The 27853-nt window shown below is 39.8% G+C and overlaps 1 protein-coding gene across 1 annotated transcript; it reads right to left on the bottom strand.

Moving 5' to 3' along the window:
• On the bottom strand, positions 1 to 27853 carry cand1 (cullin-associated and neddylation-dissociated 1). Its single transcript, XM_007236662.4, has 16 exons — positions 27532 to 27853; positions 22781 to 22924; positions 21014 to 21168; positions 20673 to 20796; positions 18672 to 18928; positions 17038 to 17143; positions 15383 to 15528; positions 7211 to 7503; positions 6855 to 6996; positions 5593 to 6594; positions 4183 to 4674; positions 3227 to 3322; positions 2914 to 3083; positions 2659 to 2823; positions 2297 to 2404; positions 1 to 1323 (listed from the first exon to the last, which is right to left on the bottom strand). Exons 1-16 carry the CDS (start codon positions 27597 to 27599, stop codon positions 1099 to 1101), a joined length of 3693 nt encoding a protein of 1230 aa, XP_007236724.2. The 5' UTR covers positions 27600 to 27853; the 3' UTR covers positions 1 to 1098.

Raw genomic sequence — 27853 nt, 5'->3', positions numbered from 1 at the left:
TGTGATCAGAGAATATTCTCCACTCTTATTGTTTTTATTCACGTGTGGAATTCACGTCCATACAGAGCAACTTCTCATAACATTGGATTCAGGTTTCACTTCTATATGGTTGAGCCAAACAGAACTGTCATCAGGTGAAAAATAAAGAAAAGAAAAAGAAACAAAAAAGAAAATCTTACACACACACGCGCACACCAAGTGTATTTTAGGTCACTGAATGTCTAATACATGCTGTTTACACCATGTAAATCTGCGAATGGGTGGAATGTTAAACTGCCATTTAAGGTCATGGAAGGGGGTAAACAAACCAGGTTTCATTTGTCCAAGACACACGGCCGCGCTTCTTTAATGGAATATTTCTAACGCAGTCGAAACTTTCAAGGTCCGACCAACCATTTAGACGGGGGATGAGAGGGACACAAGATGACATTCGAATTGTACAAAAACAGCCATTAAATCTGGTCTGGTAAGAAATATGGTAACATAGAAAACAAAAGAAAGATGGTCCTTAAATCATCTGAACTGACTGAATGTTAGCATTTATCGCCATCAATCCTATAGAACTCAGCAGTCCAGAATGCAGAGAACAATTCTTCTCCTCTGGTAACGCAACAAAAGAAGAAAAGGAGAAGCTCGTGCAGTCTGTTTTTTTTTTATGCCATCTGTTCAAGTGCCTCGATTCAGCAATGCTCAAAAGTCTGTGTGTGGAGGTACCTGTGGATCCTCTGGAATCATCAAACTGGAACTAAACCCGGAAAAAAAAAGAAAAAAAGAAAACAAAAGAGGTGGTCTGGGAGTGGGGAGAGAAAAACGAAGACTGATGAACAATCAAAGCAATTTCTTCTCTATTGAAAAAAACGAACATGATAAGCTCTGAAGCTTACGAGAATGTACGTCTTCCTTTCATTTTTTCCCATGATTTTTTTTTATTTTTTTTTTTTTACTTTTCTCAGTTTTTTTTTAAGCTTTTCTTGATATTTCTTTTCCTCCTACAATATTTGATTCAGTGCAATGCATGGAACGATAAAAGGGTCCCCCAGAATTGGTTTTCTTGCAGCTTTTTGTTGTAAGTGAAGGTGTCAGGCATGGTGGCGCAGTTTAACTGGTGTCCATAGACTCCATGTTGGCTGAAGAGGAGTCCCTCTGGATGCTGTCGAAGATGGCAGCCAGCTCGGGGTTGGAGCTTATCTGGGACTGGAATTCACTCATGAGGGGGCTCTTCTCTGCCTCAGGGATGGTCAGCAGGGCCACTACTGCCCGCATGGCGGACCTTTTCAGCTCGTCCTGCTTCTCAAACTCCTGCTTTACAGAGTTTGCCTTTACCTGAAACAATACAGGAGTGGAGGAAGAGCTGTGATGAATGGCGGGAAAGAAATTTCAAAACCAAGGTGAACCCTTTTAGACCTGAATTATCTCCAGTGTTGGAAAAAATTTAAGAATGCTGTTTTCTGTCTGTAATGCATAGAAAATAATACTAATACTGTACTATAAAATCTATATAGCAAGAAAATCCTATTAACTAAAATAATTATTTTTTTCCATTGCATTAGAAGTCTGTGTGTAATATTTTATATTTCAAAATGACTTATTATTTCATAAATCATCTGTAAACATAAAAAAAACATGATTTAAAATTGTGTTCTAAATCACATTAAATTATTAAAAATTTGTTATTTTCCCTCAATGTCTCTAGTGATACTGTTTTACCAGTGCAGTGGGCGGGGCCAAGCTACTGTTTCATTGGTATATAAACTTGTTCACTGGCTGGTTCATGGACACCTCCCTCTTTTGAATGTCATAATTAGCTAGGTCAGGTTGGATACAGTAGAAATGAATCATAAGTCTGTGGAAAGACAGCTCTAGGAGCAGGGTTGGAGGATCTTTGGTTTCTAAAAATTGCTTCTTTACTTTATCATTCAAGCTATGAGGCTGATGCAGCCTACAGGAAATGGAAACTAATACTCCATCAACAATCTTTATTAGTTTTAAAATCATGTTCTGAATGAGAGATGATAGTGTTTTTAGCCTTGACCTGACCTCTAGTGGACATAGCTTTTAAATGTCCAAAAAAATACTACACAAGCATAAAAACAGCTTGTGTAGCCTCTGTTTATCACATTTAAAAATGTCAAAATTGCTACGCTAATGTACCAAAATAGAGAGTGATTTTTGTCTAGTTTTAAAGGTTTTTACTACATTTGCTCTGGCCTGCTATTACTAATACTTTAAGCTCTTAGTTCCTTTTAAGCATGTTCTCTTACATGTGATCATTTACATTTTTTTTTTTTTTGCTCACCTTTGTGGTGCATGTAGCTCTGAGAGGCTCAACCAGTCTGTCAAGCCTCTGCAACACAGCACTAGGGCACAAAGTGGACAGTCTGGCTAGCATCAGGAATGTCAGCATCTGAACAGAGAAAGATAACAGCAGACAATTAAGTAAAATTAAGATTAAAATTCAGATGTGTCTAAAAATTAATTGAATCTAAGAGCAGTGAATTGTGTGACTGTTACAGCAGCTTTGAAATAACCACCCCGTATATCAGATATAGCCCATTCACTCTTTCATCTTTTGTATTCACAACACAAGCTGAATGCTAAACAGGTACAGAGTCATGAAAGATTCATCATTCGGAGCAGTAATGAAACACGACGGCCCACCTTGATGTCGTAATGGTCTTTAAGTCCGTCTTCAACGTGGTTAAGAAACTCAAAGATGTCAAGTCTATCGAGGCAGCTGTCCAAAAGGGTGTACATACACTCAAACGCAGCCTTCCTGATGTCCAGCCCGTCGTCTACTGTGTGTTTAAACGGACCCATTTCAACCTAATAACACAGAACAAGAATATTAATGAGCTTCAAATTGAGCAGCCAGAGGGACATGGTGACAAATTAATAAAGAGCAAGTAAATTTACCTCTCTAATCAGCTCTTTGCGCACTTTAGTCTCATTATATAAGTGAGGGAGAACAGTGTCCAGGAGGTCTCGGATAAGTGAGGGCTTATTATGGGCAGCAGAGTTGAATGTAACGAGAGCAACCCTTCGCACATTGAGGTCTGGGTCTTCCAACGTTTTCAAAAAATCACCTAAGAGAGAAAAAATGGCAGATGAAAGAGTAAGAAGAAGCGTAAACCTCATCACATGCCCTTTTGATCTTCAAACTTTTCTAAGAGTGAGAGGGAAGAAAAGTATTTACGCTCTGAAAGAAACATTTCCAAAAAGCCCTTACCTATGCAGTTTTTCAGGAGGGGATCAATTGCCTGTGGGTGGTCTGAAATTGTGAACTTTACAGCAGTAACTACCGAGCTTCTGGCATACGAAGATCCTGGGGGTGGAAGAGAAGACAAAATAAGATTTTTAAAAAATCAATAAGGGGAAAATGAGTTTGAAATCAGACTGACTCAAAACCTCTAGCTGTTCCTGCTAAACTGTCACTAGGCTTTACAGCTTAGGAAAGTGCTACTTTACACCTAAATATAGAATTAAATCCAAAAGTTGGTAATGCACAAACAGCCTGACCTTAATATTCAATATTATATTTCAATAATATATAAGCTAGGCCACCAATGGGATTATAATGCAAGACATGTTTGATCATTAAATACAACTGAGATCTAGAGTTATTGTAATGAGTATCTGACTAACCCTATTTTTTGTCTATGCAGTAAAGAAAAGGAATGTGTAGTTTTAGTAGTTTTGGTGTAGTTCTTCTTTCCTCCCCTCTTATGTTTAAGGTAACATGTACACAAACAGAGTTGGACCTTGTCAGTTTTGAACAGTAATTTATCTGTTCCCCAATGTCGGTTTTAAAGCTAATCTAGTACTTTAGACTGGTGCATAAAAAGATTTGAGTGACGGGGGTTGTAATTATTTTTTTTTAAGTAGAATAGCAGAGGCAGAAGACACACATGCATGGGCAGGAAACAGCATCTAATTGCAGACTTGCTTATAATTAAAAACTCCTTGTTATAGATCATGCATCATATGTTAGATTAATACACTGCATACAGTAATTACTTAAAGCAACCATATAATATGACGATCACCCCATATGCTTAATCAAAACTAATTTATATATTTGACAAATTATTTGATCATTATTTGAATAAAATTGTTTAGTTAAACTGTTTCAATACAGCAAAAATGTTTTTTAAATGTGAAAATAATAAAAATAAAAATGCTCACCTGATAACAAATAGCCCTTTAGTCTGGGCAGTAGCGTCTCTGGGTCTATAAGGGTGAGCTTCCCCAGACATTCGGCCACAACGTTGCGGGTGCCTTCCTCCGTGCACTCGCAGTGTTTAAGCAGCAGAGCCCACACACTCTCCACATACGGCTTGAGACCGGCCACAGACGCAGAGCTGATGATTTCTTTAAGCGAGTGCAGCAGCAGGTACTGACGCTTGGGCTGGCCTGAAATCTCCTGCAGCACGAAGGGCAGGTACTCAGGCAGGTTACCAACGCTGATGCTGCCCAGTGCGTACGAGGCAGCTGATTTCACCTCCTCACTGGCTGAGGAGAAGGCATCGAGGATGACCGTTTTGAGCTCTGGCTGGCCACTCAAATCTACGTGATGACCCACCTCACCCAGGGACAGCAGGGCTAGGAGGCGGATGGAGTCAGTGGAACGAGAGTTCTTCACATCTTGGATGAACTGGCCCACCACGGCAGGGCCCTCTTTGGAATTGTTAGAAAGAAAATTGATTGAGTAATAGGACAGAGTAAAGAAAGAAAACTAACATATTAGAGCTGACCATGTGTCAACATGTATTAGATAATATAGACTTTCTAGAGAGCATCAGAACCTCATGATAACTCAAGGAAGTGTCAGTCTTTAATAACTGTAAATTGCACCATACTAGCAGGTGACTAAAAGTCAACTAAAGCCCTATGCAGGCGAGATTCGTTTCATAGGGGAACGTCTGTGAAAAAATATTTAATTTCCGCGGAAATTTGCGCCCAAAATGTAATTACGGTGCGTGGCAGTGGACAAATAGCTTTTTTATTAAAGGCAAGGAAATGAAAATTTAGATGTGTGGATCCAGACAGGCCTAAAATTACCGGAGGCCACGGAGTTCAGCTAAAAACAGTAGGTAATTCTGCCTGTAATTTTTTTTCAGAGGACGTCTGAGAAAATCCCGTACATGGTCGTTCCGGATGGGAATAAAATCACAGACGCCCCCCCTCATAAAAGAGAAAGTTACCCCAGAACCCCCTGAGAAATGAATCCTGTCCAGATAGGGCTTAACATACTTAACTTAACTGACAGTCTCTCTTATATAATTAAAGGAGAAATCTGATGTGAAATGGATGTGGGTGCGTAGTAGTGAAACATGATAACGAGTATGAATTTTAGTTGAATAGCCCACCTTCTGTTTGCTCCCAATATTCCAAAATAAAGCTTTTTTTTTAAGCATTGTTATCCTGACACTCCCAACAGGCTTTCAATGCTAGCTAAAAGGACAAAGCTTTGTCCATGAAAAGGCATTTCTCCTTTAACAGTCCTTTATAATTAAATAAATACATAAATAATATACCTAAATAAAACACCTCTTTGCAAAGCTAACTGTCTAGGTAAATAGGAATTTCTATTACCTTTAGGGCACGCCCGGGTGAGCGCTGCGACGCACTTGGCGATAGAGTAGTAGGACTGCTTGTGGGTGAGGGCAGCACTCTGTGCATATACAGGGCCGGTCAGCATCCGCAATAGGTCCATATATCCCAGGCTGGCCGTGCCGGTGGCCACCAGCGCCTGGAAAAACTCCAGCATGGCACTGAGAGCACCGCCCTGTAGCAGCGGCGAGCGCACCAGTGCTATCAGCTCTGCCAAGATAGAGCCACTGATCTTGGAAAGTGAGTCAGGGTGCACACGGGCCAGTGTGGTCAGGAAGCTGATGGCCATCTGCGAGACGTGCATGTCGCTCTCGCTGATCAGTGGCGGCAGCTCTGCCAGTACAGCGTCGATCATGGCTGGCGTCACACTGTCACTGTAGTTCTTCACAAGGATGTCCAGTGCTGCCAAAGTGCTGAGCTTCAGCGCTCGCTGGTTCTTGCGGAGGAAGGAGGCCAGGATGGGCACAGCCTCGCCGAGGATGGGTCGCAGATCAATCTTCAGTGGGGAGCCAGCGATCAGAGTCAGTGCCTTCACTGTGGTCAGCCGAGTGATCTCATTCTTCAGTCGCTCAAGAAAGATGTGCAGCGTCCCTGGCAAGTCAGTGCCAAGACTGTCTCCCAGGTTGCAGATGATCTGACCCATGCAGGAGATGGCACGCTCTTTCACCTCCTGGTCGATGTCGGCCGCCTTCAGACGCTTGATGGTGCAGGCGAACAGGTCAGTGATGTAGGGCGACGCGTCAAAGGCGTCAGTCTGATCCAAAGGACGGATCACCTTCACTAACTGTTGAGTGACTAGAAGTGCTTCAGAGGTGATCTTGTAGAAAGGATCTCCCACACAGGCCACTACAGGGGGCACCAAGGCCTGGACATGGGGATGGAAGACTTGAGGCTGATGATTGCAGAGAATCACGTATAAACAGGACAGGGCATCGATCTTCAAATTGGAGGAGCTTGATTTATCATTTAGAGAGAATATAATTCCTACAAAGAGAAGAAACAACAAAAGTTTTAGAAGACAAATCGAAGCATAGAAAGGGACCATATGAAAAGAACGTTTGCATTTATCAGAAAAAAAAAGGGTTTTCAAGTTCAGCCTAAAGCAACTGTCTAAGCGCAGCTGATACAAGTGACAAAAGTTCTTCTGCGAAATGGAAGTCGCCCATTCTAGATGAATGGACATGCCGGCTTAGAGAAACTGCCTCTGCTGCTGTGAAATGGAGGGGAGTGCCTGGGGCACATACCTGGGACGAGCACGGGGATGTGCTGAGTCAGAGCCCCAGGCAGCACGTTCACCAGCTCTGTCAGCATGTTGAAGCAGCACTGTCTTGTCTTCACACTCTTCTCCTTCATCTGTTTATGCAGAGCTTTCACTATCATGGGCACCTGCACAGGCAAACACACAATTCACTATCTAACGAAATACTGCAAACATATGGATGTGCATAATTAAGCCAGATCAAAACCACAATACACCTTAGACGTCAGCAGAATTCACATATTTAAAACAGTCAATGTGTGTAAATGTAAGTGAATGTAAGCATATGCACCTGTGACTTTGAGAGTACAGGTGTGTGCGTGTGGTTATTCATGTCTGTACCTGGCTCTGAAGCATTGTGAGCGGTGTTTCTCCCTGCTCCATAGCATCAGGGTCACAGAGCCAGCTCTGGGCTGGCCTTGTCTGCTTGAGCAGGGACAGGTAGGCGTGGAAGACGTCAGCCTTCACATTCTCCTCTCGTTCTTTAAAGCGCGCTATAAGCGCTGGGGAAACCGTGCGGTAGAATTCGGGTAGCATCTCGTGCCGGGTGCTCACCACAGCGTCCAGGCACTTGGCTGCTGCCCGCCGCACCTTCCAGCTCATGTCATCGTCATCACTGTATTCGTCATCGCTTCCTGCAAGAGTTTCAAGCGATTACATTCAGTTACGTGGAAATGGGCATCATATTAAATAATAAAAAAGAAAATACTGTGTTAAATAGTAATAACTGGATTCATTTCAGTAATAACTTGCATAACTTCATAACTTTTATTGGTCTCAATTAAATAAAACATACTGTCCTTTGAAATCATCATGTTGTGCTAAACCCAATTTGTGTCAGAACCCCACCGTGCAAGTTCTGTGAGTTTTTTTCCTTGAAGTCTTCATATCCCCAAAAGCAACAACACAGATACAAGCAACTCAAAAGGACACATCCTCCACTGCTGCCAGACTCCACAAGCCACCGGGGATGTTTACAAGCTTGCGAGGAGCCAGCTTGATAAATTATTGAATGGGGAAACCAGAAAATAGGTATGAATACGAGTTATAGAAGAAAGAGAGGCACAGCTGAAGAGATGCAGATCCCTGGAAGCAAGAAATGATCAAGCTGAGCAATATTTACTGACTATTTTAACAGACACAACACCAGGATGTCTCTCTCTCTCTCTCTAATTTAATGTGTACCGGTATAACTGCTTCAAAGGGTACAATATTATACAATCTGCACCAATATGCTAAGCAACCCTTTTAATAAATGCATTTAACTACCGTATTTTTCGGACTATAAGGCGCACTTAAAAACTTTTAATTTTCACAAAAATTGACAGTGCGTCTTATAATACGGTGCGCCTTTTGTATGGATTTTACTCGTCAGGTTGTAAGGAGCAGTAAACACACACTCCGTGCAGCGTTATAGAGAGTTTCAGTGCTATACAGAGTCCAGAGCCGTGCAGCTCCGAGGCTGAGCAGCAATAGCATTAGCTAGATGCTAACCGCTAAGCTAGCTAGCTTATTCACTGAGATCAGTATTATCTAAATTTTACTCGTCAGGTTGTAAGGAGCAGTAAACACACACTCCGTGCAGCGTTATACAGAGTTTCAGTGCTATACAGAGTCCAGAGCCGTGCAGCTCCGAGGCTGGAGCAGCAAATAGCATTAGCTAGCTTATTCACTGTTCAGAGATCAGTATTATCTAAATTTTACCCGTCAGGTGTAAGGAGCAGTAAACACACACTCCGTGCAGAGCAGCAATAGCATTAGCTAGATGGTAACCGCTTAGCTAGCTAGCTTTTTCACTGTTCAGAGATCAGTATTTTCTAAATTTAGCACTTTTAATACTGCTGGAGCAGTATTATTAGAGTTAGATGCTAATCGCTAAGCGTTCACCGTTCAGAGGTGAGTTATCGGCCTGTAAGTCTGTGCTGCTTTGCCTGGCTAGCATTAGCTAGATGCTAAGCGCTAACTCTCTCAGAGGTGAGTTTTATCAGCCTGTAATCTGCTTGTTTACCGTGTTAAAACAAGCTACGGGGGACGAATCGCTAGCTAATATCTCACTGTCTTACCAGAACACGCAGGATTACTCAGTGTAACGCTGTCGTTTAAGTTTGGGTTAACTTTACTAGTTTAGGTGACTAGCTAGCGTGCTAGCGGATAGCTATGCTAACGCTGGTGCAGCAAGCCTTAGTGGACATCTGGAAATCTAAGCTTACTGTAAATAAACTGAAGCACGTTACTCACCCAAATAAACAGTTTTCAGGAGAGGAATCTGTGTAGATTAATATCCAGCACTCGTTTGACTTTGAAAGAGCTAGATTTATATATACTGAGACGCTCCACCGGCAAGCGACCACCCCCGGTGGGGGAAGGGAAACATGGCGCAACCCCTGTTCACTTTGATATAGGCACCCTTTCTAGTGTCACTTAACGCGCCTTATAATGCGATGCGCCCTATGTATGGAAAAATAGCAGAAAATAGGCGTTCTTTGATAGTGCGTCTTATAATACGGTGCGCCTTATAGTCCGAAAAATACGGTACTTGAAGTTGGACCCACTGCTGACACAGAAGTGCAAATGCACACATACAGCTTCTCTAGCCCCTGCATAGAAGCCCTCCCAATAGAAAATATAGATAGATATGAACTTATTGGCATAATGCCTAATGTCCCAGTTTTGTACTGTGAAGCAGAGAAACAGTATTCCCTGAAACAGTGGTGCTCAATCAAATACTTAAGATCAACAAAGGTTGGAAAAAGAATAAAAATTTTTTTTTAAAGATCTCCTTCCGCTAAAAACAACTTTCTTGTTCTTTGTGAAATACAGTAAGTTTCTCTGAGTTATACATGCATGTTACATATGAAACTCTTCCTCGACCTCCATTGTCTGCAGCAGAGTCAATAAGGAAATGCACCGTGTCTACAGTGGCCTCGTCCACCTTGGCTCACGACCGTCCAGAGGCAGAACTAAAGCTGGGCAGCTACAGCGCCTCGTCAGATAGGAGCTAACAGAGCTAGGAACAGCATGGTTGTTCGTTACTGTGTTATTTGTGCAAATACATGCTTTGTCCAGTGGATTTCTGGTTTTACAGAGACTCTAAGACTAGGTCAGTGGCTAATCCGCACTTAACAGTGAATTACACATGTTGTAAAGTAACATATGACACTCGTCTTTATTTTAAAACATTTCTAACTGGTGTCTATCTAGCTGCCTTACAGTGCTGTTAACCAATCAGAGGCGATATGTTTGCATGATCACCGGAGCACTTACTTTTCACAAAAAAACAGCTCACATAGCATTCATCCATACTATAGACCACAACTAGACATTTTAAAATGAATAGAAAAATTACGTAAACAAGGGCATTTAATAAATAAATGTAGTATGTGTTGAATATAAGCCTAAGCCAATGGTATAACTGCAAATAAATGCTTTCTACAATTCTGAAAGCACACCGCTACAAAATCAGTGAGATTTAGCCTGGGACTTCAATCCCATTTTTGCCTTGTGCTTTTTGTGATTTGAGCCCTTGAGGAACATTAACTGAGGAACAAGATGCTCAGTATTTTTTTAGATAATGTTCTTCATTTCTTGTCACTTGGTCACTGTGACTGTAATTTGGTGGAGTCTAAGATGCAACTCGGTTACCTTTAACAGGCTAATATCAGTCCTCTTGGTGCTGGAAATTCCTGCTGACTTACAAGCCTGATTTAAAGTTACACTGAGATTGGAAAAGACTGCCCAAAACAAACCTGACTGTAGCAATCACACTGAATAGTAATCACCATGAGATTTCACAGTTTAGCAGTTTTCTCACCTGAAAATTGTGATACTGACGCTGCACATCTAAAACACGAAAAATCACACGCCAATTTTCATGCAAGACTCAACCTGTGTGTTCATTAGTACAGATCAGACTACTGTAATTATAAATGTGGAAAAGAACCAGAAATTGTGACTGGGGCAGATGTATTTTATCTTTCTGATTTATTTATTTATTTAGCAGTACTTTCTTATGTTATATGTTACAAAAAGAGGGGTTTTTTTTTGTATAGTTCAGCCAGAGTTCCTTTAAATTTCTCAATACTTTAGCAATCAGAAATGAAAGTAAATTAAGATTACAAATATTACAATCTATCTATTAACAAACCATAAAATAAACAACATAAAATACCATTATATAATCACAGTATATCACACGAACACTGCCTGAAACACAAGCAATTGGCAAAGGATCTCTTGGAATCATCGTAACTCTGCTTCGGTTCATGAAATGAAATAAGTAAATATAAATAAAGGGGTCCTATGAATTGCATTACAAGTCACAGTTAACAGTCTAGCTTTATTATTTTATTATGATTTTTGTATTGTATGCACAGGCTTATATACTGAGGAAATCAAAAGGTCAAATCAAAGGGAGTCACCAAACCTAACAAAAAGAAGCCACCAGGCTACACCTTTTAGTGCCAGATTCTCCCATAAAGCAGTTTCTTTTCTAACCTCTGCAGCAAGCCTTTTATTTACCTTTATGTGTGGCTTTCACAGAGAACAAACATGCCTTTCAGTCCTCCAAATGGCCAGTGTGAATGAGACTCTACATTCCCATCTTATGCACTTAATAGGGGGGTAGTGGGCAAGAGTGGCCTCTTGAAATCCACTCGACTCTCAATAACCACCTTCACCGTTCCCCCTACAGGAGCAGGGAACGCTGCCACGGGCACTGCACCACGCTTTAAAGCTCCTCTGCTTGTTACGGAGCGACGAGTCTCTGCAAAAAAGCAATCTCGTAGCCAATAATATCAGCTGTGAAAAACCGAGCCGTTCAAAAGGCTCCAGACTGGGCCAAATGCAGCCGCTTTCTTTATTTCAAAAACGAGGTGCTTGGAATACAGGGGTGTGTTTTCTTGCAGCACAAGAATGCAGCTGTTCAGTCTTTGGGAGTAGACAGCAAAGATATTGACAGTAGGGCTGCACGATATTGGAAAAAAATTACATTATATTTTGCTTTGTTTCCGGCGATATATATCGCGATATTAAACAATGCAGGACCCTTTACAGCACCAGCTCCACCCCCACCCGTGCGCTGCCTCACGACAAAGATCCAGACCGACCGAGAGCTGAATCAGTGCTTTAGAGTCAGCCATGCGCTCAAAACCCAAGGAAAACAGCAAAACAACAACAATCAAGAATTTAAATGGCCATTTAAAAGGTAAGAGCGTTTTTCTAAAAGCATGATTCCAGCTGTAACGGAAAATATCTGCGCAAAACTGTGCGGAACTGAGGTGCACAGCTGTGGACAGGCTGTCAGTTTTGTTTTTTTTTGCCTTAGGTGACATCACACATCCCGCAATGTGACTATTGGGCATGCAAACATCGCGATAACTATGCTTAAATTGTATATTGTGCAGTACTAATTCAACAGTCATTTTAAAGTTGCTGTCTTCTGGAAATACCACTGGGTATCAATATGGCGATATAGGGCGATGGCAAAGTGTACTATGTTTTACGTATTTTTATTGCTTTTATATTTTAGCTTTGTGTTATTTTAATATTATTTACTTAAATGCTTTGTTGCATTTAAAGCTCACCTTCCGTCGTTTTTTCTTTCATTTTAAAATGTCTAGTTGTGGTCTCTAGTATGAATGAATGACATGTGAGCCGTTTTTGTAAAAAAATAGTGCTCAGGTGTCTCTGTATAGTTCTTTTTAATGGACTGTTTTAGGGGTGTGTCCAAAATGACCGGATTCCAGCTTTGCTCATGAATATTCATACATGCAAACAGCATGCAAATATCTCTCCTCTGATTGGCTAGGAGCACTGCGACGCCCCTCCGCCCCTCCACCGCTCACTGCCTCCCACCTCCTAACTGATGAGCGGTGATGTTGCGTCGCTTCAGCTCCGCCTCTGGGAGTTTCTCGAGCCAAGGTGGGCTGGTCTGTGAGTTTCTGCCTACGTAGGCAGAAAGATAATTCAAAATTCACCCGTTTTTCGGAGGGGGGGAGGGGGGATTTCTTTGCTTAGCTCCTGCAGACAATGGGGGCTGCAAAACAGTTTAATGTGCAGGTGTACACATTCAACTCGGAGAGACCTACTGTATTCCACAAAAAACAAGATCGGATTTTCGCGGAAGGTGAGCTTTAATTATGCAAACATTAAAATGTATCAAAGCAAGAGGCCTGTAATGTTGATGGATTGCACAGATCCCTATTAGACATTAAACATTGCTAATAAGGATGCTGTGTGGAGCACCTGTGTTCCGATCGCTTGGAATATTATTTATTCCAAATTATCTCTCCATTAGTCAGTCTTTGATATTTTCATTTAGTTTTTATTTTTATTTTTTTCGTATTTTTATTTATTTTGTCTTGTTTTCATAATAAATAAATAGGCAGTCAACAAAGATTATTCATCATAGTAGTTTTCATTAATAAAATTAACACTGTTGCACACAGATTTATTGAAACTGAAGAACAGTAAGGGGAATATTACTCAGGGTTTCCGCCACGTTCATTTCAGTGCGGCGGTCCGCCACGCCTTCGTTCTTCCCCGCCACCCTTCGTGAAAATTCGGAGCCCGGCGTTTTTCCCGCGCTTGATCAGCGTTGCCCCGCCCTCTCTCGTTTCTGACACTGTCAAACAACTGAATCCGAGGTATGTGGCGCTGAAATGATGTTTTTTTTATATTTGTGAACAAGTTGTTGAACATTGTTCAAGGGTTATATCGGTAATATGTTGTAGACGTAGCCTACACAACACGGCTGGTTTCGCATGTTGCATCTATTTCGGGAGGCTACAGGTGAGGGCTTCTCTAGCCGTAATTCCTAAACGCACAGCTGTGTTCCAGTCCTGCACATGTAGCAGGGTGGCCGCGGGTCCTTAAAAAGTCTTAAATGGTATTAAATTTCATTTTTGTCAAATAAGGCCTTGAAAAGTCTTATTTTGTCTTAAAATTTCAACCAAAATGTCTTAAATTTGCCGGAGCTAAATATAGGGGGGAATAATTCCGTCAGCCATGTGTTGAACTTCGGGGGTGGAAATCGGTAGTTAGTCATGCAGTGCCAACATAACGCGCGCGCGCGAGAGAGAGTGTGAGTATAGGACACAGCGAGAGAGAGAGACTGAAACATAACGCGAGAGAGAGAGAGAGAGCGAGAGCGCGCCTGTAAATAGCGAGAGAGAGAGACTGAAACATAATGCGAGAGAGAGACTGAAACATAATGCGCGCGCGAGAGAGAGATGAATTAAACAGTGATTAAACAGCTTCAACTTACGCAGGTGTCCACTCAGGCTCACTCACCTGGTGGAGTGAAAATCACGCTATGTTTCTGTTTCTGGAGCTGTCATAAAGCAAGGATGTAGGGCCCTAGAATAGAGGCACCCTAGAAAAGCTCTGTGATGCATTTGTTTTCACGGTCCAGTAAACATTTTATTGTAATTAAATTAAAGATTAAAGATATTATTTGTCTGTTTTAATAAGCACAATTTTTAATTAAATTCAATAATATTTTTTATTTTATTTACTCATTCTCACATTTAAAATACCTAATACAGATAAGAGCGAATAAATAATACATATATATTAAATATATTAAATTGAATTTGGTTTTGTATAAAGTTTAATTGTGTATACTGTACAGTGAGAAAATTGTAATGTTTGTGTCTCGTATTGTGTCTTGTGCATTCACATTTGAAGTTTTCAAGCAGCTAGATTAAACGTAAACAATTAATAGTTTTTTTATTTTAACGTATATGATCTTGCGAGTTGGTCTTAATTTTCTTTGGAAAAGGGTATTAAAAAGTCATTTCATTGATGTAGCCTTCATGTATGTATTCATAATAGGTGAAAACAGACCTGAGAAACAGGCTACAGGGGGAGCACCTGGCTGCGTGCATGCGCATCAGTATTAATGGACCTTCAGTCCTTGAGTTCCCATACCAGAAGGCCTTTGAGCTGTTCTTTAAAAAATCCAGGAGGATTAAATGCTCTGAGCCAGCCTGCCAGATGTGCCACTGAATGTGGCTGGGTGATATACTGTATAGATAACATGTCTGTTGTGCCCTTTCTCCTCTGTTATGTATAATTTAACATTTTGTGTTGCACACTTTTACGTTTACCGTATCTGAAAAAAGAACAATAAGGATTTATTTTTAAGAAACCTACTTTTTGCAACTTTTTGTTTTAAGTGGGCATTTTTCAGTGACAGTTGGAAATAAAGAAAATAACTGGAAACATGTGTAATTGTGTTATATCGTGATATCATTAACGTGATATAAATTATCGGTTCCCAACCCGGGGGTCCTGCCACCGCACCTTCAAGGAAATCCTGGGGGAAACCCTGTTACTGATGTCCAAACAAGGTCAATAGCCTTAAATAGAATCGAAACTCCGAGTACTATGCCAGCAATATAGTAAAATGAAAAATCCCAAATGCATCTGGCCATTTACAGCAGCTACAGGAAGATCAGGAGTAGTTTTGGAACGACAGATGTAGATAAAAACTAGTGAGCAACCTCCTCATACCTTGATAGTCCTCATCCACCCCATCTGCATCCATAGCATTCTCATCTTCATCCTCATCATCATAGTTGTAGTTGGGGTCATAAGTCAAGTACTTCAGGCAGATGTTGATTATTGTGGGGACATGAGGGTACACTTCTTTTGGACATCTGGAAACAAAAACATACAGAGCATGTTGTTTAATCTGCTCAACACAGTACTGAGAGCTCTTCAAGGTTTAAGCACACGCCCAGAATGGCTGCCTAAATCTATGTTCTCCTTGTACGCCTTGTTTACTGCTCTATTCTCTGGCAGCTTATCTTAAAACAAACACAAACAGATAATCTTCAAATGAAAATAAATGTCTTTATGTCTCTCAGTCTGGCTGTGCTTTGCTGCAGCAACGGCACTACAAAGTCTGATTAAATCACAAAGAAAGTCCATATAATAAAAAGGTACTGAACAAACACTAAGAAGAGGGGACGGGTGGCAAAAACTAATTTTGCCCACTGACAGCCACTAAGGGAAGGAGCGAATGTGAATGTGCGTGAGCAGTTTCTAAGCAAGGTTCTCAAGGTGACTACTAAACATTCAGAGACATTCCTGAGGTTGGGTTCACTGAAATATGCATCCCTCAGCACGGAGCCTTTTCTCCCAGCTGGGGTGTTCTAGAGCAGAGAGCAGAGCACAGACTTCCCCAAAGCATGGCATGACTGAACATGTCAGTTAAAAAACTCTCCTGCTTTTTATCCCTCTCTCAACTAATGCGGACATTTTTCATTGAGTTCTGCATAATATGACCCCGACATGTCTGTTACTAGCTATTCTGATAATCAATTCATTTATTTTTTCAAAAGCCAAAAACAAACAGGATTATTGAGCATCTGTACATATACATTTAAATATAAAAAAAAAAATAGAAAAGTCTTTAACAATGTATTCCTAAATTATGGATATAAATGGGTGTAACCTTTTTTCCCCACTAAGACAGACCAGTCACTAGGGCTGCACGATATTGGAAATATTTTACATTGCAAATGTTCTTCTTTTTTTTTTTTTTTTTCGACGATATATAGCAATATTAAACAATGCAAAGCCCATGACATCACCAGCTCTGCCACCACCCACGCATTGTCTCGTGTCCGGACCATTCAAGAGCTGAGTCAGCGCTGAGGGAAACAGCGCAACAACAGTAATCAGCCCTTTAATCAGGCATTTAACTTACTTTTAAAAAGGTAAATAAGAATGTTTTTTTCTGGAATTAAAAGCGTGAATTCAACTGTAACTGGAAATATCTGTAAAACTGTGCTGAACTGAGGTGCACAGCTTTCGACACTCTTCTCACGCAGGTAGCAGGAGCCCATCACTTACACAGAGACGACGCTGTGTATCTACTTCTTGTCTCGAGAACCAAAACTTTGACGTGTTTGATTTAATTGCCTTAAGTGACATCGCATATCCTGCGAAGTGACTATTGCACATGCGCACATCACAATGACTAAACGATATAAAGATATTGCAACATTTTTAAATTCATTTTAAAAAGTACATCATGTATTCTTTTTCCTAGAAATCATTGTATAATCTTAAAGATGTTGCATTTTACCTGATTCACATTAAAAGCAGTAAATTCTTTTTTTAAACATACATAACTACACCACAGTTTTGTGTATACCAACCTCCTAACAAAGGACTCGAAGGCTTGTATGCAGTACTCTCTCAGTTCGTCGTCATCAATGTTGCAGAATTTCACCACCAGTGGAATGATCTTCTCCAAATACTCGCCTGCGGGGGACAGGAACAAACCAGTTAACGTTCAGGCAGAGTCTCTGCATGTCACTCGACAGATCTGAGTGCTGCCTAATCTATACGGCAACACATGGAGAGAGAACTTAACATCAAAACGCAGCCAGAATTCACAGAGAAAGAAAATGACTTGGGAAACGTTGCCTGATAAAGACGTCTCCTTTTAAACCAGTCAACTAAATGATCTTAAAAAAAAAAGAAAAAGAAAAAAAAGGATGTCACGTGCACAGAATAAAGAAAAACTTAATTAAAACCAGTAGTGGGAAAGGGAACTGCAAAACGGCTTTGAGAGCACTTCACTGAAGTTATCGTCCATATCTTAATCGCTGTTGTCTTCATCTCATCAAACAGAGGCGGTAATTGGTTGATGGGCGAACATGCGTGCTAGCACAGCCGACCTAAATGACTTTTCACTTCATTTCACTCGCGACTTCCAGGGCTCAGCCTGGTGGCGTGACTGAGAGATGAAGCCCAAAGACAAGGTGACAGGTAATAACAGGACGACTGCAGATCGCCCCATCGCCTGTCTCACGCACACGCACAGGCAAGTCATCTCCAAGGAGAGTCAACTTCTGCCTGCGTTTCCTCTATATGAGTGAAAAGAAAAGTGTCAGTCAAATAGTTAGAGAAGGTCAGCAAACCTCAGATGCAGTAAGCTGAAAGATGCAGCAAGCTGAATTTTAGAGAGGCAGAAAATAACTGTTTAGAACTCGTGGCCTTGCAACAGGCAGAAAGGACTCAATACTCAAATGAGAAAGCAAAAGGCAGGTAAAGTCATTTGTGTGTGTATGTAATGTGAAAACCTGTGAAATTAGCTTTATCCTCTTAGAAACAAGAATAAAGTAATATTTAATGACAATAGTGACCCAGATCAGCCTTACCCTCCGATCCAATCAGTCACTTAATGCTGATTATTAACCAATACAGTGTGTTTATATGAATAATACTGCTAAACAGTTTTGTTAAGATATGCTGCTAATTAAAAATGAATTAAAACAGCCAGGACTCATTTATTTAGTTTTTGGTGGGTTTTTCTTTTATAACTTACAAAGTGGGTAAAGGTGCTATAATTTAAAGTTTAGCATGCACATATTAGCATTAAGTGTATGCCTCTATTCGTTTTTGTATATGCTGATGAGACAACGATTTAAAACAAAAACAAACAAAAACACAGTTTCACATCCCTAAACTCTTATTTACCTAATCTTCAGTGCAGCTGGTTGGGCAAAAATGACTTCTGAGCTGGCATTATAATAACTATTATTAGCCAAGACACTACTTATTTTAAACACTTTATAAAACGAAAAGAGTGCAATTGTTATTAAGGATCATAAGAAGCATCACTATGGCACTTGGTATAGCATAATTGGCAACACTACTCTCCACTACTGCATGAGCCCATAAGTCTCAACACTACATTCTCTTACTTCTGTAACATTATCCAACTGAAGGTCACACTGAAATATCGCATCTTGCAAACATGAGACACAAACCCAAATTCTCTCACCGATTCTGTGGCCGGCCTGTCGGCTGATGGCGGCGATGCACTGGATGTAAGTGCGAGTGGTGGACATGGAGTCGTTGCGAGAGAGCTCAGACAGTAAGTGCTCGATGAGATCCACGAAGACGAGATTTCCACAGCTCATGACGAGGTGACCTAGAGCGATGATGGTCCTCTTCCTCACAGCCAGTCGAGGGCTGGTCAGCTGGGGGAGCAGGCAGTTCAGGATGGAGGGGTGGAAGTTCACCAACAGGCCCCCCTGTCTGAACGAGACAAGCATTGAAGGATTTCAAAGAAGGTTTGATCTCAGAGAAAGCATAGACAATATATTCAATACAATATTCTGAGGTCAGCTCTGCAAAAAAAAATCCCCAAATCCCTAAACATAAATACAGAATGCACAATATAAGAAAATCTAAAAAAATATTAAACACGAGCACCAGCCATTCAGTGACTGAAATAATTGAAGCAGCACATTTGAAGGCTTTTACCCTTCAAACATCCACAGTAATGAAAAAACTAAACCATTACAACACCACAATGCAAGCATACCTACCACAGTGCTGCATCATCAGGGTTTACACTTGGGCTGGGAGGTTAAGCAAATTAATTAAATTAATCGAATCACTATTTTCAAAATGGTATCATAGATTGTACATCTTTACATACAGGTGCTGTCAGAGTGAACATTTTAAATTAACATTTTTAAAATTAAATGTAAAGGAAACAATAACTTGCGCATCACTTTAAATAGTGCTGTCTGTTTAGAAATAAATAAAAAAATGAAGTAAGAACTAGGAGAGGGCCACATTGTATCGTACGCAATAATATCGTCAACATTTTTGAATATCTGAACGATATAATACCCTGAAATATGGTACCATATCACCCATCCCTAATCATCACATTACAGTAATACTATTTTGCTGTTTTAGCAAAAGTAATTATTCTTGTATTTTTTAATATCTCAGTTAGAGGTGTGACATATCATATCGAAGTGTTGTATTCCTAAAATAATTTTTTAATTCAGTGTTTTGTCACACCGCCGAGAGTATCGTTATTGTGAAAATACTATGAAATATTGTGATATTATATAGGGCCATATTGCCCACCCCAAGTAAGAACTAACAATCGTAATCGAGAATTGTTCATACATGTACAGAATATCAGAATATTTTTTTGAGCCCTAGTTCATACCCAACGTTCAGTAGGCAAAATTTGGCTTAGCTATGTTTTATATGTGTATCTAACAACCTTTTTAAAACGTGCATTACAAACAGTTCAAACACTGCAATTTCTCAGTGCAGATATGAGATAGCTGAAGCCCAGTCAAGCCTGTCACACAGGAAAAGAGCTGAGAGACATTTCTACCTGACAATCTTGAAGAAAAACCTCAACTGCTTTGCAGCAATGCCATCGCAAAAAAGTATTAAATAAGAAACTTGCCTTGGCTTGACTACTAACCTCTTTTTGACTATTTTTTTTTCCTAAAAAGATTAAAAGCTTAGCTAAAGCTCGCCCCAAAGCAGAGTTTAACAACCTAACAAAACAATGAAGTAAACAAGTCTTTTCCAGCACCTGCTATGTAGTCATCAAAGTTAATTCATTTTGAAAGATGTTAACATGCATTACAAATCACAAACACTCTTCTGAGGCTTAATTAAGACTGCAGCAAAGCGTCTTAAGCGTCCTACACTTTCACATTTAAAAAGCTCTTGTTTATCCTTCATGTAACTGGAGTGTAATAACACCTTTACATAATGATATATATATTTGAAGATATTCGTCTTGTGGCGCATTTTTGACAAACTAGCTGTTATCACAGTTCTATACTGCGAAGTAAGCACACAACAGAGAACTAAAAGCCACACAGTCACAGTATAAGCTCACATTAATGTGAGCTAAAGACCTTCAGAGGAAACACATTCCATATAGACATCCATCCAGAGAAATGCTCAAAAAATGTCTAAACAAGAACTACAAGCTGCCAAATTGCTGTGTCCGCACCTGCAGAGCATGTCAGCCATGATGTCCAGGGCTTCGAGCTGCACGGATACGTCCTCCTGCTTGGCAATAGCACTCGTGAGGCGGCCTGTGATCTTTTTGCACACGCTGGCAGCAAGGGCAGAGCCTGAGGGAAAGACACAAAAGTGTTCAGCCAAGACTCCCTCCTGCTCTGGAAAACTATAAAAATATCAGGAGCAGTACCCACACGCCCCTGGCATCATAACACACAGTGCTGAGAGAAGGGCTGTGAAAGGCACACTTATTGTGTCAAAACATGCATTCAGCATCTTCACTAACACACTAAGGGGATAAAACGAGCAAACAAAGGTCAGGGACGTTACCGCTGGATGCTGGTGGGAGCTCCCCGATCACTGTCTTCAGACCGATGCTAGAAATATCTCGAAGCTGCTCTTTATCTGACAGCATGTTCGTGCACAGCGTGTCGACAATTGTTTCAACTTGATACTCCTTGACTTTGCTAACAAGTGGTCCCAAACTGCAACATAAGAAAATCACCAGTATTTACAAATCAATGCATTTTTAAGCAAGTAAAACGACTAGTGCAATCACAGTTTTAGTAATCAAGTTATATACAGATTTATGCTATATAATATACATACAGCTCTGGAAAAAATTAAGAGACCACTTAAGTTTCTGAATCAGTTTCTCTGATTTTGCTATTTTTAGGTATATTCTTGAGTAAAATGAACATTGTTGTTTTATTCTATAAACTATGCAGAAATCAGTATTTGGTAGAATAACCCTGGTCTTTAATCACAGTTTTCATGCATCTTGGCATGTTTTCCTCCACCAGTCTTATACACTGCTTTTGGATAACGTCATGCTACTCACTCCTGATGCAAAAATGTATGCAGTTCAGCTTGGTTTGATGGCTTGTGATCATTCATCTTCCTCTTGATTATAGTCCAATAGGTTTTCCATTTGTTAAAATCAAAGAAACTCATAATTTTAAGGGGTCTAATTTTTTTCCAGAGCTGTATATTATTTCATGATTGTTATAACAATGTGTGCATTGATAATAGTCACATTACAGGGCCTGCAGAGCCACTTATACAGGTAAAGTGTCATTATATCATAATATATTTAATACATCATTAATACAATTTATTGCATTCAAACCTTGGCTACTCAGGGGACATTATTAATTTCATAATTTATCCTTGGATCACTGACTTCTGAAACTTTGAAATCTGTTGAAGATTCCTGTATTTTTAATTTCACAATAGAGGTCACAGCAAAAAACACTCCAATGTCAGTAAAAAAAAAAAAAAAAAAAAAAAAAAGTAAATAAAGGTAAATTGAATTGTGTGTGTGTGTGTATTTTAGGTCTCACAAAGCTAGTCAATTCAATCGCATAAAAAAACACCAACAAAGTGTTGTGCACGCAAATTAAATTAAATAGAACAATTTGCTACTGTTGTACACAATCAGTCTTTCATCAAAAATAGAAAGATGTATCAAAGTGCAATGACTCAGCAGCTATTTTTAGAAAAAGTACAAGCAACATCGAAGCCCAATGTCTGTCCCCCTTAAGCGCTAAGAAGAATTAATTCTGCAATCAATTGAACAAAAGTACCAAAAACGCACACCAGGATACAAAGCAAAACCATGGAACAGAGTGCATATTGGGGGATTAGATAAAGCTATAAATTCACCAAACCCGTGCTTAACATCAGCATATACAGCTAAACAAGGGTGGGTGTGGTCCCCCAAATGATCTAATAACCACAGTGCACTTGTTTGCTGTTGGGTATTTGTGCAAACAAAGCTTTATGTTGTAACAAGACTAAATCTTTATATTTCATACAAGACACATGCAAAGAATAAGTTAAACAAGCGCTACAGCTGAATGCATTCTGTTTTTCAGACTGAAGCAACAAAAAACCCCAAAGGGCTCCTACAGTAGCTCTTTTTACAGCATAATTTGTGATGCATATTAAATGTTAAACTTATTTTTTGCCTCCAAATGCTTGTATATTATTTGTTAAGGAAGATATCTGAAAAGCAAAAACTTGTACCTGTATGTGCCTAAAACATGAATATTTAGAAAGCTGGGAATCATTTAGCAGAGCAAATCTTGCACCTACCATTTAACAGCCAGGTTCTGAACTTCGCCATTTTTGTCTTCCAGAAGTTTGAGGATCATCTTGACCACTTTCCGCTCACTGTCGTCATCCAGCTTGATGGAATCTTTCTGCAGTTCTGACATCAAGTCATTTGTGGCCATGAACCTGTAGGAAATAGAGCACATCACAGCTACAGCAGAGTATAGGCAGACAGAGCTCATCTGCGCAAATCCATATTTCAATTTCCTGCTGAAAGCACAACTCAGGCTAAAGTATTTCCTTGGGTTTCCTTGCAGCAATCAATCAGTTTAATAACACGTCAGTTTAAATTTGACCAATCAAGTCACTCAGCCAATCAAAATTATACTCTGTGACCCATGTGCTCATCTGATGTTAGCAGCAGCCGATGCTGCAGGAACAATACAAGCGTCAGTAAAGAGTGAGTTATGTGGACAGTACAGCGCTGACTCGCAGTAAGAAAAGCACACAGAGTTTAAAATCCCCTGTTTAGTGCAGACCATGAAAATGTGTTTGCACCATCAGCAAACTGCATCAGCTTTTACTTGAAGGCGAAACAAGACTCAAGTTTTAGTGGACTTCTTTTAGGTGCAAAATAAAGTTTGGGTTGAGTATTCCAACCTTTCAAAACTAAACAAAACTTTAAAACTGCTTTAAGGATTAGATTTTAGTTATCACTTTGGGCATTCTTTGATGGCAAGGAATTCCTAATTCCAAGAACATATTAAGGCAGGAGGAATAATGCATGGGTGGACCACTCAACCACAGTAATGGAACACCACACAAAGGAACACCCTCTTTCAGACAAATCTGTATTTTAGGGAACAAACAAAATGTCCAAAAGAGCTACATCAGACCAAGCCTAAGAAACAAGCATTTACAACAGCTGACGATTTCAGCATTGAAGCTAGACATTCAATAACAAAGGTATATATTCATTTTATATCTATATTAGCACAACATCTGTGCAAGTTTTGCTGTAAATAATCCTTCTCACAGGCATCCTTCCCACAAGCATAAACTATAGAGTTACTCATCAAATAAAATAAAATAAAATAAAATAAAAATTATAGCTATGTATTATTGCTTTATACAACTAACATTTTTGCAAAGAAGCTCTATAGAAATCTGTCTGTTAGTAGACAATGTCTGCAAGTATTTAAGTTTGGTGGGGGGAGGGGGGCAGTGTGATGTTTTTTTATTAAAATGTGTTACTACACTGGCTTTAATGGGGTTCTGCAGTACTGAAGTATTGCCATTAAGCTCTTGAACTAAGAACTTGTAACTCACAAAATAGACCATTTAGTATAATCCTCACCAGCTCCTAAAACCACCAGCTCAACACCAATCATATATTTGAGATACAAATCCGTCAATATACAGCTGACACACTTTTATATCAATTTCACTCAATATTGGGGGGTCATACTGTGTATGGCTTTATTTATCAAGCCTCAAATTTCAAAACCTCATATTTTATGTCACCACCAAAAGGAAATGTTGCCACCATCCACAACAATGGCAGTGCACTTCTGGGCATACCAGAATATTCCATTAAGACTTCAACAGACCAACCACTTCCCATCTGTTCACCACACCATTCAATAAGCTTAAAAAGTTGATTCCCTTAATGAAACTGGTGCTATGATCCTGGAATAGACTGTTTTTGCATAACACAACCAAACACGAGAATCTGCAGTGTGCATGTGTATTTGCCAGGAATCTCAGTCAATACAAATAACCTTTTGGCACACAGGCTTTTTTTTTTTTTTGCACACGTCACCTTCTGATGCAGCACTGACACAGCATTTGTTGCTAGATGCTGCAGAACAGAGGCTTCCCTCAGTCATGCCACATGATCCCTGAGGGTATCTGTAAAAAACAAACCTCAAGACTCTGTGTGGAAACGCCTCACAAGAAAGTAGGTGGAAGGATCAGCCCTGACAGGTGTTGAGCCTTCACTGCTCGAGAACAACATTAAGCAATCTTAACATGTGCAGTTTTCAACTGTGCGACTTTTGCTGCACCTTCATTTATAGCTTTTGACACCTGTAACAATCAATTCATGCAATTCTGGGAAATTCTATTCCTCTAAATCAATACACACAAGCACTAAAAATATATTTAATATACTGTAGAAAAGAGTACAGTTTTTAATACTAAAGACACTGCACAAAATGTACAAATCAAACTCCCTCTTAGACTTCCCTCTTTCTGAGGTAATCACTTCATCTTTATCTAAAAATAAAGACAAATCAAGTGCACATGAGCATATGAGGGACAACATATTTGATTAAGCATCTTTAAAACGTTGAATTCTCCAACAAACCGAAAATGGGAAAATGGAATGTTTGGCTCATCTGCTGGCACTTTCTTATTCTAAATTGCAACAGAGTGATGTCATGACCTTAAATCTCTGAAAAGTAAATTAACTGATTATCTTGCTGCAACGGCGAATGGGTGGGATACTGTATACTGTATTAGGTAGCAAGTGCGCAGTTGGTTCTTGAAAAAATGGGCAAGCGTAAGAATCTTAAACACTTTGACCAAGGGACAAATAGCGATGACTATATGAATGGGTCACAGCATCTCCAAAACAACTTGAATAATGAGCGATCCTGGCATGCTGTGGTTGCTACCTACCAAAAGTGATCAGACATAGCACAACAAACAGACTCAAGAATGTCCAACCTCTCAATCTACAGAATTGTTGCTAATATCTTCAAGTTAGATACATCAAAACAAGTTTTATGGAGCATACTCCAGGATGGGTTAAAACTGTTGCCTGCAACATATTGAGACACGAACACATCAAATCAAGACATTGGAGTATTGTATCTTGGTGAATTATGCAAACAACATTAGGAGATTGCAGCGTAAAAAGTTAGTGTGGTGTGGAAATAGCATTATCAGTGAGGAAAACTAACAATTTCACTCTTTGAAGCAATAGCTTGCAAACAACCAACCCTCAACTCCAAAACAACAAGAGCGTGCACCACAGTTCTCTCATCTCTATCCATAGTAAGTTAATAGTAAATTGTACCTCAATTTAACACTCATTTACAATGCTGCAATAAACAATGTCGTCATTATTAATTATTGTCAACATTGACAAACACAATAGGCGAAATCAGGATCATCATATATTATTATGGTGATGTCCAATTTTTTCAATAATGTACTTATTGTGACTAAATTTTGTAGATTTGTACTGAACTTACTTGACATTGGTTAAACGTGAAATATTTGATGGATAATATTTTTAATGTAGGTTTTAAACTTGAAGTGTTGAAATTTTATGTTATGAACACATTAAAACAAAAATGTCTGATCCATAAATTTAAACCTATCTGACTGAAAACTGTTTTTATAAGTTAAATGATGTGTTTTGTTTAATTTTCCTGAAAAGCCAGGATGTTTCAACTATGAAGGAAATGTTTTCAAAGCAAAAAGCATTGTTAGTTTTTATTACCAAAAACTTTTATACATGAAATAGATGGTTAGCGTTACTATTCTTAGACCGTTTTATTTAACGTTTTTAAACGTTCTGGTAACGTCGGTGAATTGGTGTTAACGTATTTTAATTTTTGTGTTAGCAATGCTACTTTTAACGCTTTGATAAATTTTAGCATTGGTCTAGATTGGAATGTTATGTGAGAAACGCTTATATTTTTACATTATTAGCTACTTCACACGTTTTCAGAAAGTCCCTTAAAATTATTTCTCTAACGTTACAGTATAATATTACTTTTTGCTCAAGTTTAGTAAATGTTAAGTAGATTTAATTTAGATTCGAGCAATTGTCAACTTATGTGAGCTGCATAGTTTTGCACCTGCAGCCACTTACTATAAAAACACAACGTGAGTCAACTTCCACTGGTTACAATAATAATGGCACCAGCATGCTAAACATCTAAATTACCTAGATAGCTAACTAACTAGTTAACATACATTGTTGCCCCACAGACTAAACTCCTGGTGATAACTTAATAACCTTAGTGTTGACAGAGAAAACACGACTATTCTATTAGCTAAATAGATTAGCCAACGAGTTAATGACAAGACAAGATGACAAGTCAACTTTGTGACAGGCCACACTAGCTAGCCAGCTTTGTTAAATTAGTCAGCTAACCTACATCTACATCTCATGTTAGTAGATTTGTTCAAAATATAACGTTGACTATCATCCAAACAACTGTTACTGTGCAATAAAACGGTGATTATCTGTTTCATAGTTAAGTTAGCAAGCCAGCGCAGCCTCCCTCCGCACCAGCCTGCTCTAGAAGAGCTCATAGCGCCCTAATGTTTGCTAATAGTGCTAGCTAACGTAACTGGCAAAATCAGCCGTTTAGCGCGCTAACCTGAGGAGCTAGCTTGCTTACATTGTTAGCGAGTTAGTTAGCAAGCTAGCTAGCTTACTGTTAGCACAAATCCCCACTTACAGCGAATTAACTCCATAAGGTTGATTTAAAAGCAAAAATAAGACGTTCCAACTGTCTTTAGCTATCTTATAACTTGTCGACTAACTGGCTGGTGCGCTAAACACAACAGCGGCGGATCTGCGGCCTAGCTAACTAGCAAGCTAAGCTAACCAAGCTAGGCTAGCTATCGTTAGCTTAGCCTACCCAGCTCCAAACTCAGTGCACGATCCCCATTTCAGAACGAAAACACGGCCCACACGCGCTGCAGCTCTAACAACCACACATATACCCGAACTTCACACCGCAGCGGCGGTATTCGGGAGCATGGCTCACCTGAAATCCTTATCGCTGGAAGTCATTTTTTCCAGGAGATTAGAGATGTGGTATGAGGCGCTCGCCATATTTGCAGTCAGTCAGTTGGAGCAGCTCGCTGGTAGCAACCACTTGTGAGTATCGCGGCCACAATCACTAGTTATCCTCCCCCTCCACTTTCTCGCGTAGCTGCAGCGCTGCGACACAAAGCCGGTTCTCCACGCTCTCTGCAGTCTCTGTGCGGCTCTAGCAGGGCGGCGGAGTTACACTTGCATCCCCCTGAGTTTGGAGGTTTGAATGGAGGTCCTGCTTCGCTCTGCAAGAGGGAGGAGCTGCGGCTCCA

Source organism: Astyanax mexicanus, chromosome 2 (assembly GCF_023375975.1).
Source record: "Astyanax mexicanus isolate ESR-SI-001 chromosome 2, AstMex3_surface, whole genome shotgun sequence".
Taxonomy (NCBI): Eukaryota; Metazoa; Chordata; class Actinopteri; order Characiformes; family Acestrorhamphidae; genus Astyanax; species Astyanax mexicanus.
This window is presented reverse-complemented; position numbering and strand designations above follow the sequence as displayed.